The 11637-nt window shown below is 36.4% G+C and overlaps 1 protein-coding gene across 1 annotated transcript; it reads left to right on the plus strand.

The window, feature by feature from the left end:
• Positions 1-6959: 6959 nt before the first annotated feature.
• On the plus strand, positions 6960-9398 carry LOC122006994 (transcription factor TCP14-like). The gene is made up of 2 exons (XM_042562727.1): positions 6960-8696; positions 9060-9398. Exon 1 carries the CDS (start codon positions 7491-7493, stop codon positions 8616-8618), a length of 1128 nt encoding a protein of 375 aa, XP_042418661.1. The 5' UTR covers positions 6960-7490; the 3' UTR covers positions 8619-8696; positions 9060-9398.
• Positions 9399-11637: the final 2239 nt, after the last annotated feature.

Genomic DNA, 11637 nt, shown 5'->3' on the forward strand with positions numbered 1-11637 from the left:
TAGACTTTTTTTTAGTGTCTATGACAACGTTTTTTAAAAAGTGTTGTCTATTGTTAAGTTTTTATCTAAATCTTGATTAATACAAACCGTTGGATCTAAGTAAGGAGTGGAAAACCCAAACCCTTCTCCCAACTCTTATCTTCCGATCATTTTTGATCTCGAACCCTTCTCCCAACTCCTCATCTCACTCGGCCTTCTCCATCCAACTCCTCTCCGGCAAACCCCTCTCTGGCGAACCCCTCTCCGCGAACCACTCCTCCGAACTCCTCTCCGTCAAGACCACACCTTCGTCAAGCGGCAGATCTCGGTGCTGAGGCGATCGACCACGACAGATCGACCCATCTCTTCACCTCCTTCGCCCCCGACGTAGAGGCGGTGACTGGTATAAGGAGGACAAGATGAGCGTGAGTCCAATGTTGGCCTTGGACACCCATGGCAACCTGGACCACCATATGCTTCAACGGCTTGAGCAGGATCATGGCTCCCAGCATATCCTAAAACCCTAATCCTCGAAGGAGACTCGGAGATCTGGCGCGGTAGCATCGGATCGGAGGCGTCTCTCTGCTACGCTCCCTCCTCAGTCTCACGGGATTCTTCGCTTCTCGGTTTGTGCTTTGTCACGATAGAGGGTTGCAGTTGTAGGCTTCTATTTCTCATCCTTTTTTCTTCTCGTTGCTGGTTTCTTTGAAGGGTTTTGGTGTGTATTTTGTAGAGATGTAGGTTCTCTGTCGAACCCAGAGCAGCAGAGCTGCTTTATGCCCCGTAGTGCTGTTGTTCGTCGCCGAGGCTGCTTTGGTCGCGAAAAAGACTCTCCTTTCGCTTCTACTGGTGGTAAAAAAAAAGGGGGGGCTTTTCTTCAGCTTGATGCCCTCCATCCAATTTCCTTTGTTATTAATTTCATTGCGACTGCTACAAGTAGAGAATTTGGAGATATTCTTTTGTCATGGAGTGACTCTTTGTCGTTTCGGATCCTGCTGCAAGGGTGTTCTTGAGTTTTTCCCCTTTCTTATCTGCTTCATTGTTATATCTACACTTTTGTTCGCTTTTAAATTTGGGTTTTCACCATAAATGGATATCAAACTCCATTGCAACTGCATTTGCAATTCTTGACAAAGTAGAGCTGTGTTTGAACTATTGCTGATTGCTTATCTTGAGTCTCTGGCTGCACTGCTTTAATTTGGGTTTCCTTTGTTATTAAGTCGTTCTTTGTTGGACTATGGGGTGGGTTAGTGTCGCTTGTTAATGAATAATCTGATGATTTATTTATCCAATGTGACTTAATTATTTTTCCTTGATACAATTATAAATGCTTTAATTTGTTAGAGACGATGGGAAATAGTTTATCTGATCAGCATGTCATTCGAAATTCAGTTTTTGATTGAGCTGATTTTTCTTGTAAGTTATATAGAAAAATATTTGTAGAGGTTTCTATTGTATCTTTTCATAAGTCTCTGGAAATTTATGAAATATTACTCAAGTTATAGGAGGACTCCTCTAGTTACATGCATTAACTATTTGTTCTATTAACAAGGAATAGAGGTAAATGCTTCTATTCCCTTCTTGTGTCTTGCTAATTGCTAAAAGTTCACAATGAGTTCACATCGTTAAGACATTAGCTTTTGCAGTCCAGTGTTTGTTTAGTGTTCTTTTTTTCTCTATGAAAATAATATTTGGAATTTCTTGCAGTTTATCATTGTGAATTAATAACTATATTTATAAGTTTTTAAATAAAATTTCAGGTTAGGGTGCTTTGCGAAAAAACTAAGGAGGTTTTAATGGAAGAAAGCAATGTTCAGGTAGACATTACTTCTTTTAAGTAAGTTATTCAATCTAGTTAAGGCCCTTGTTAAAGTATAACGATGTTGAATTTCCTTGAAGTTGTTCACTCGCATGCTGGCCATGATCATTATCTATTAAAATTAGAAAGGAATGTAAACAACACAAACTTCAACTAATGTCTCATAAGAAGTTCTTATAGAACTTCATTAGTTGTAGGCGTAGAAGCTTACTATAGATCTGTATTATTGAACTTCAGGATATTTGCTTGTATTACAAGATATATACTTTATGTAAATATGAAATAAAAAACACAAATGCAACATAAGACAAAAACTGAGAAATGGATGTAATACTAAGTACTACAAACCACAGTTTATCATATTATAGTTGATTATCTAGCAAAGTTTCACATTTTGAACTCGTTTATTTTGATTTAAAATGTCTAAAACTTTTACTAATGTTTGATGGTAAAATTTGGTGTTTGGTTCTTTATGCAACTTTTTATTGTTTGCTATGAAGTCACCATAGCAATGTTGTAACCTTCACAACTCTAATGTTGATCAATACAAGTGGGTATTCTCTGAGTACCTCCATTTATGTTCGGAAGTTTCTTATATGGGTTGTTCACCTTTTTGGCATTTCTGTTTTGAATGTGGCTTTTGAGCTGTTTCTAGAACAAGACAATTCCTGTAAGGTCATTGGTATGTTGATTTGTTAACCTTGTATAATATTAGTTAATGTGAGTATTCATTCATTCGTCTCCAATGATTGTTTTGTTTCTTTTGAGAGTCATCAGTAATGCTCATGTATGGACTTGAAACATATTTCTGCAGTTTGAAGAAACGTTGCATTTCTGCAACAATAGTGCTTTTTGCAAGAAAGCGTTTGCAAAGAAGAAAACGTTTCATTTCTGCATGCTTTCTTTCTGCAATTTGAAGAAACGTTGTATTTCTGCAAGCTTTCTTTCTTTCTTTCTGCAAGCATTTCATTTATGAGTAATGAGTTTTGGTTCATTTATAGAAAATAGCTAGTAGAAGTAATTTTTTGGTTCCAATTATTGACTGTAATTTTTTTTTTATATTTCAGGTAACTGTTCAATTTGTTCAAAGCTCACAAAGATCCTAGACAAAATTCAATTGCTTATTCCTGTAATAGATTGAGAAAGACAAGCTACTTCTTCAGTATTGTGGTAGTAATTACTGTACTGTTTTGTCCCGTTCTCAAGCTGATAATAATTTTTGAGTGTAGCTAGTAGAAGTAAACAGATTGTTGGCTTCAAGGTCGACTAGTTTGTTTTATTTGTGAATATCACTATCTACTTTGAAACAGAATTAGTGTTAATTTTGATATTTACTAGCTTCTCATGTAATTAAATACTAATATTACTTCAATGTCAGAATTTTATTATTTTGGTATAATTTTGAAATCATTAGCTGAGTTGATTATATGTAAAATTCGAATCTAGATATGGTAAAAGAAAAATAATAGTTTCGTAAATATAAAAATAATTATTTTTAAATAATTTTTAAATATTTTTTTTAAAAAAATTTTCTTTAAAACGACAACGCTTTTAAAGCGTTGCAAAAAGTGTTGTCTTTGTAAAAAAACAACAACGCTTTTAAAGCGTTGTAATAGTATTGCAAAAGCGTTGTCTTCGTTACAAACGACAACGCTTTAAAAGCGTTGTCGTTGAGCAGACTTTTAATAACAGTGCCTTTAACAACGCTTTTTCAGACACAAAGACAACGCTTTAAAAGGGTTGTTTATTAACTTTTTTCGTGTAGTGATTATACTTTAGTATCATGCACTATTCTTCTTATACCTGTTGAGTAATTTTTACCCACTGCCCCACTTGCTTTCTTTGACCGAGTAATTTTTACTCACTACCCCATCTGTCTTCTTTGACCTCTAGATTAGCTGGTAGATGATATATAGTGCCGTTCAAAGTTCCTAGCTGTCAATCTCATGTTACTTTAAGATGGTTCATTTTCTATTTGTCTTTACGATTTTATTTTCAATTTGGTTTTCTTTAGTACTTATTACTTGATATTTGTGATCTGTTTTGTTACTCTCCTCTTTTATATTTTAAAGTCATGCATGCATGCATGCAAAATCTTTGCTTTTACCTATATAAATATATACTACATTTCGTTTCTATATCTTGCTATGACGATTGTGTTGTTTTTGCAATGTTGGCTTTGTATCAAGATGTATCAGCAATTGTTATTAAGGGATATTCTCAATCATCGTATGGTGTTTATACCCTGGAGCGTGACAGAGAGCATGACTACACTCATGAGGCTCTCAATAATATTGTGATTCTGATTTGGAGTGATTTTGAGGTTCTTAAGGTTGTCTTCGAGTTTTGGCCAAAACTCATTTTTAACCTATATTATTTAGGATTTTAAAATATTGACATGGTCGAAACTAGGGGAATCTTAGAAACCCTCTAGTGGTGTTAGTGAGTAAGTATCATAAGCCTAAGCCCTTTAATAAGCTTATGTCAAACTGTCTTAAGGTTGTGAAGATTTTAAAAACAATTTACGTGATAGAATCAAGGTCCAAGGATATTATTATATTTAAGAGATTTTTAAGGGTGTAATGGTCTTAACTTTGAAGTGATTATGAGTTTTCTAAGTCCATCAAAGAGTGTTTTGATCAAAACTCGTTGATGACTCTATAATATTTAAAATTTCAAAATCTTGATATAGTCTAAATTAGGAGAGTCTTAAGAATCCTATAGTATTGATAAGTAAGTATTACAACTCTAGAGTCTTCAATGAGTTGATGTCAAATTATTTTAAAGTTGTGAAGATTTAAAAAATCTAGGTTCATGGTTACATTCGAACCCTATAGTATTCATAAGTTTTACAACTCTAGAGTTTTCAATGAGTTTATGTCAAATTATTTTAAAGTTGTGAAGATTTTAAAAATCTAGACCTGAGGGCATGGTTATATTCGTGAGGATCTTAGGAGTGTAATGATTCTAATTTGAAGTATTTTGAGGTTCCTAAGACTATCAACGAATTTTGGCTAAAACTCATTTTTGACCTATAATATCTAGAATTTCGAAATCTCGATGAGATCTAAACTAGGTCAGTCTTAGAAACCCTCTAATCATGTTAGCAAGTAAGTATGACAAATCTAAACTCTTTAATTAGCTCGTGCAAATTGTATTAAGGTTGTGAAAATTTCAAAAACCCACATCTCTCAATTAATAAAGTGGAATCTAAGTGTGAGGACGCTCTTATACTTAAGAGGCCTCTAAGAGTGTAATGATTTTAATTAGAAGTGATTTTGAGGTTAGTAGGCCATCGGTGAGTAGTTTTGACCAAACTCATTGATGACTTTATAGTGTTTAAAATTTTAAAATCTTGACAAAGTCTAAATTGGGGAGTCCTAAGAACCTTATGGTGATGATGAGTTAGTATTATAATCATAAAACTTTCGATGAGTTTGTGTCAAATTATTTTAAAGCTGTGAATATTCAAAAAATCTACATATTTCAATTTAGACGGTGGAATTTAGGTATGAGAGTATAATTACACTCAGGAAATTCCTAAAAGTATAATGATCCCGATTTAAAATATTTTTGAGATGCCTAAGACCATTAATTACTTTTGGTCAATTTTAGCTAAAATTGAGTAATAGTATTGGATACTTTTGGTCAATGAGTTTATGTCAAATTATTTAAAAGTTGTGAAGATTTAAAAAATCTAGGTTCATGGTTACATTCGAACCCTATAGTATTCATAAGTTTTACAACTCTAGAGTTTTCAATGAGTTTATGTCAAATTATTTTAAAGTTGTGAAGATTTTAAAAATCTAGGCTTGAGGGCATGGTTATATTCGTGAGGATCTTAGGAGTGTAATGATTCTAATTTGAAGTATTTTGAGGTTCCTAAGACTATCAACGAATTTTGGCTAAAACTCATTTTTGACCTATAATATCTTGAATTTCGAAATCTCGATGAGATCTAAACTAGGTCAGTCTTAGAAACCCTCTAATCATGTTAGCAAGTAAGTATGACAAATCTAAACTCTTTAATTAGCTCGTGCAAATTGTATTAAGGTTGTGAAAATTTCAAAAACCCACATCTCTCAATTAATAAAGTGGAATCTAAGTGTGAGGACGCTCTTATACTTAAGAGGCCTCTAAGAGTGTAATGATTTTAATTAGAAGTGATTTTGAGGTTAGTAAGGCCATCGGTGAGTAGTTTTGACCAAACTCATTGATGACTTTATAGTGTTTAAAATTTTAAAATCTTGACAAAGTCTAAATTGGGGAGTCCTAAGAACCTTATGGTGATGATGAGTTAGTATTATAATCATAAAACTTTCGATGAGTTTGTGTCAAATTATTTTAAAGCTGTGAATATTCAAAAAATCTACATATTTCAATTTAGATGGTGGAATTTAGGTATGAGAGTATAATTACACTCAGGAAATTCCTAAAAGTATAATGATCCCGATTTAAAATATTTTTGAGATGCCTAAGACCATTAATTACTTTTGGTCAATTTTAGCTAAAATTGAGTAATAGTCTTGGATACTTCAAAAATATTTTAAATTATTGCACTCCTTATATTATTCTGAGTGTAATCATTGCTATCATATATGAATTTCATAACCTAATAGAGAGTTGTAAATTTTTTTAAATCAGCAGCGTGTGTTATGCGTAATAGTCTTATTAGAGCACACAAAATTTAACAATCGATGAATTATAAACAGTAGACTAATGATTACAAATCTAATATAGTAAATTTAAAAATAGATTGATATACTTAACTATTTATATTAGTCTATTGAATGAATAATGAATTGACTGATGGTAAAAAAAACATGACACAATAAGAATATGCATGTAGGTTTGCAATTCTAAAATTTTGATATGCAAAATGAATCACATAAAAATCTACCAATAGGATTAACTGAAATGCAGAATATAATATCACGTCGGACATGAATCGAATCCATGGTACTCGACTAAAATAAATCTATAACTGCAGATCACTCCTGGCGTTCAAACAGTTGGGATATTTTAAAATACGGCAACAGCCCAAAACGGAGTTTGTGTAGATGGCGACGGCATTGGACATGACACGCTTTCGACTGCCACCCGTCCTTATCAGTCATCACACCTTTCCTTTGTCATCTATACACATATAGAATTATATTTCCTCATTTTATTAATCGCCCATACTACTATTCATCTCCCTTATCCTCTCTCTCTCTCTCTTTCTGGTCTCCCATCTTCTTCTCTCCCCATATTCCTTTCTAGTCATCAAAGATCGAGTGACCTACCAATTTGAGCAAGTCCGGTGTTTGTGAAAATCTTCCCAACTCTGGGAGAGAATTTGTGGTGCCCTACAACATCCGCAAGGAGCATGCACCTTCATCGGTCGATCGTTCCTCCCCGACTCCCGTGGCCACAAATCCATCGCTTTGAGCTTTGAGCTTTCAGTTGGCCATGCCCTACCAAACCCCATAAAATAGCAACCCCCATCTTCTGAAATACATGTCAACCTCATTGCCCTTCGACAATCCCCAACCCTAGCTACCTAGCTAGCTAGCTACTTGCCTCTTATTTAGTTCTATCTAAATTAAAAGCCTTGCGTCGTGCAGAAAACTGATTGATGCAGGCCGTTCTTTGCTTACTTTCAGTGCGATCTGATTTTTGATTCAGTGATCTCGAGTTCAGTGATAGAATCATGGAAGGAGAAACCGGTGGATCGTCGAGGCGGCCCAGCTTCCCTCTCCAACTGCTGGAGAAGAAGGAGGAATTAGATTCCTGCAGCTCCAGCTCAGCTTATCCTTCCATGGTTATCGCCTCCACCTCCGCCGCGGCTGACCTGACGGCGGTGGCGGATCGGAAGCCGCCCCCCAAGCGAAACTCCAACAAGGACCGGCACACGAAGGTGGAGGGACGCGGGCGACGCATCCGCATGCCCGCCCTCTGCGCGGCCCGCGTCTTCCAGCTCACGCGCGAGCTCGGGCACAAGACCGACGGCGAGACGATCGAGTGGCTGCTCCAGCAAGCCGAGCCCGCCGTCATCGCGGCCACCGGGACAGGCACCATCCCCGCCAACTTCACCTCGCTCAACATCTCCCTCCGCAGCTCCGGCGCCACCGTCTCCGCCCCGTCCCACCTCCTCGCCGCCAACTACTTTAACTCCGTGTCCGCGGCGGGATCCCTCCCCGGCCACTACACCTGGGACCGCGCCGGCAGCGGCGGCTCCTCTTTCCCCTTAGAAGGGCCCTCCACGTCCTCCTCCGTGCTGCTCAACTTCAATTCATGTAGCATCGGCCTCGACGCGTCGTCGGTAGAGGCCGATATCGGAAACCTGAGAAAGCGGCGGTGGGAGTCCGAGATCCATCAGCAGCAGCGGCAATCACAGATGGCAGGCTACGGCCAGATATCAAGCCATGGCGGCCAAATGCCAAGTGGAACCGTCTGGATGGTCACCAACCCTAACTCCCAACAACAACAAGATCATACAGTTGGCGGCGGCGGCGGCGGTAGCCAACAGTCCATTTGGACATTCCCTCAACTGGTTGGCGGCAGCAGCAGCTCCATGTTTAGAGGATCCACCGGCCTCCACTTCATGAACTTCCCACCCACTCCCATGGCCCTCCTCCCAAGTCAACAACTAGGCCTCTCCACCGCCGCCATCGCCGGTGAACCCCACAGGAGCTTCTCCACTCCTTCTGCCCCCGACATCTACCGCACACGGTCAGCCGGCACCGAGACGGCGTCAACATCATCCGTGTCTGGCCACCACCACCACCACCACCACAAAATCGATCGCAACGACACGATGAGCACCAGCGATTCCTGATTAATGATCGATCGATGACAAAAAATAGCAGTCCAGATAATATCATCCTCCCTATGTTTCAACACTGATCATCCTCCGGTAGACATGATATCGATATCTATCTTCATTAATTCATGATCCATCATTATATGCACGCAACGTTTTTCATTAATTCCGGAGCTTCAATATCATCTGGATTCACAGGATTATTGCAGTCGTTTCCTGATGATTTTTTTGTTTGTTTGTTTGTTTGTTTTCTTGATTGATCGATCGCGCAGGATAGGACGCAATGCAGGCGATCGATCATTTTCTTAATTTGTGTGCAAAAGTGAATCAAGTTAATTTTGATATGGCTTCGCTTGCTAGCTAGATTTCTACTTTAATTTCAGCATTAATTTGCAGATTTATAGATCAAATAATATTCCTATATGATCAATTGCATGCTTCTTTATTTTATGCTAGTGCCTTCCGAAAATTGAGCGAGTTAATGAATGAGAGATTCAAAGGAAGAGTGCGATGGCTGAGTTCAACAGTAGAATGACTTAAGACTGCATGGAGAAGGAGATGAGGTTGCTGTTCATTGGAGGATGGTGGTGAGATCAGAAAACTCATGAGTTACAGCATGTCAACTTCAGCATCCAACTCAGAGACTGATTCCTTCAATGATTGCAGGATGTATATTTTAATTTAGTTTCATATCATACATATTCAAATATATATTTGGTATATATATAAAGTCACAAAAGCCAATAAATTTACAGCACTTGTCCATAACTTCTGCTGATCTGCCTTAATGACCAAGCTCTAGTTGTCTCAGTGTGGGCTCAGTGGCAAAAGGCCAAATGACAAGCAATTCCTGTCGGTTGTTCTGCTTCACGTTAGAGCTGTCATATTTTGAATTGATGCTGAGACTTGACATCAGAAACCCTAACCATATCCAACCAAAGCTTATCTACTTATTGTGAGCAAAACTTAAGGCCATGACAAGTCACACTCAATCACCATTGCCAAGTGTTTCATCTTTTCCAAAAGTAGAGATTATCATGGAACCGAAGAGTTGAGAGACGAAAGTTTAATTAATTAAAAAAGTTATTTTGGATGATAGAAAAAAAATTTCTTTGAAGGTCCTTTCGTTTTATGATCTCTTTATGCTAATGATATCTGACTCATTTGTAGGCACTTTAGGATGAAGTTAATGTCCTTTAACGCGTGCTTGAAAAATTATATTCCTCACGCTCTTCTCTCTCTTCCATTGGGAAAAGGTCTGTTCAAGCCTTTCATTCATCTGACGCGTGACTGCTGTCTTCATTTGTATTTTATCAATAACCAATTTATTGCATTATACTATGTTTCTTATTCTTAAACATGCTATTGTTTGTATAATTGTCGTTAATAAACAAAACGTGTAGGATACTAGAGGCAGAAGTTCCCACTCCAAGTTAAGAGTTCGACCACACTAATTTAAGGACAGTAAGGATAAGAAATCACTCATTGATATCAATTAAATTAAATCCCTGACTGATATCAAACAATCTGTATTCAAGTTTATCATATACATCAGATTTGTTGTTATATTTATCTTTAAGATCGTTTAAGATTGAATAGTATATAGACTGTTGTGATCCTAGCTAGCTCCCTCCTTTTAAATATGCATATTCTAATTAACAAAATTAAAGAAAAGTATCCTTCAATTTTCTCACCTCATGATCTCTATTACTTGTTTTTTATTTTCTCTCCCTTTCTACATCTGCTACTTTATATATATAGTATCAAAGCAGCCATCATATAGTATCAAAGCACTAATTTTAGTGGGACTCACAGCAACAGGATTTTTCTCCTGCTAGTTCAAGATATTGCACCCGACCAATCAAGAACTTATTGTTGAAAATTGTTTGAATTATCAATGTCGTTTTGCTTCTTCTAGATGGGGAACTACTCTGTAGGGTTCCGTGCAAAAATTAAACAAGAAAAATTCACAGCGGAAAAGGAATCCTTAGAAATTCATGCAGATTCTAATTATACCATTGATGTAAATAATATTACCTCTTGATGTATAAAATATTTTTATAGATTTGGAGAGTGATGTCTGAGCACGATCAATGTGTTTATGTCTCTATGGTATCTATACCAACATAGTCGTCACTCGTCTCAAGAGCATAATTGGAAATCACCTAGCCCACGTTGTAGTACTAGATACTATTTAAAGTTGAGATCGAACCCTAACTTTTAGAATTGACACGATCTTATCAGATAAGATCGTGTTCCAAATGAAAATAAACTCAATCTCCAAGTTTCACCTATAAAATACTTTTCTTTTGTTTTATTTTTCATGTATATCCAAAATGTAAACGAAAATACAAAGGTGATATAAAAACTGTGAGCTTTATTTGATTTGGACTTATTTGAAAAACTCAAATGAATATTATATTAACCATTAATCTAATACGAAGATCCAATTAGATTAACCCAGTAATCTAGTAAGATCCAATTAAATTAACCCATTAATGTAACAAGTTTAAAATTCGAAATAAATTTCAGACTTAAAATTTATGCTCACTTTATTTTAGTCATACTAAAATAAAATTTCAAAATTGCAAAATTGATGCGCTCTCTGTATATGACCTAATAGATTCTCGTAATATTGGCACTGACTCTAAAATCATATTTTAAAGACACAAGCAATAAATGACATCTAGCAAGCATCATAACTACCCAAGTGATGAAAATGTCATAGATTTGACCTAACATATCCATGACTATTTTATTGCATAATTTAGTTCTTTTGTCAATGATATCTAGATCCATTTATAAAGCATAGATGGTATCATCTTCTCATCAATCTATGCGTTTGTTGATATCTAAGTAGACTTACTTAACCAAATAAACTCAGTATCTCATATTGACTTATTTTAGCATGACCATACATTTTAGTAGTTTTATTTAATCAAAGGACTCACAGACATCACTTCTATTATATGGAAGGGACAAATTTTATTTACATTACTCACATCCCTCCGCATAACTCATTGTATATCTAGTA

This window comes from Zingiber officinale, chromosome 7B, assembly GCF_018446385.1.
Source record: "Zingiber officinale cultivar Zhangliang chromosome 7B, Zo_v1.1, whole genome shotgun sequence".
Classification (NCBI taxonomy): Eukaryota; Viridiplantae; Streptophyta; class Magnoliopsida; order Zingiberales; family Zingiberaceae; genus Zingiber; species Zingiber officinale.

Coding starts and splice junctions, on each gene's coding strand:
- LOC122006994 (XM_042562727.1), top strand. CDS start 7,491: ATGGAAGGAGAAACCGGTGGATCGTCGAGGCGGCCCAGCTTCCCTCTC.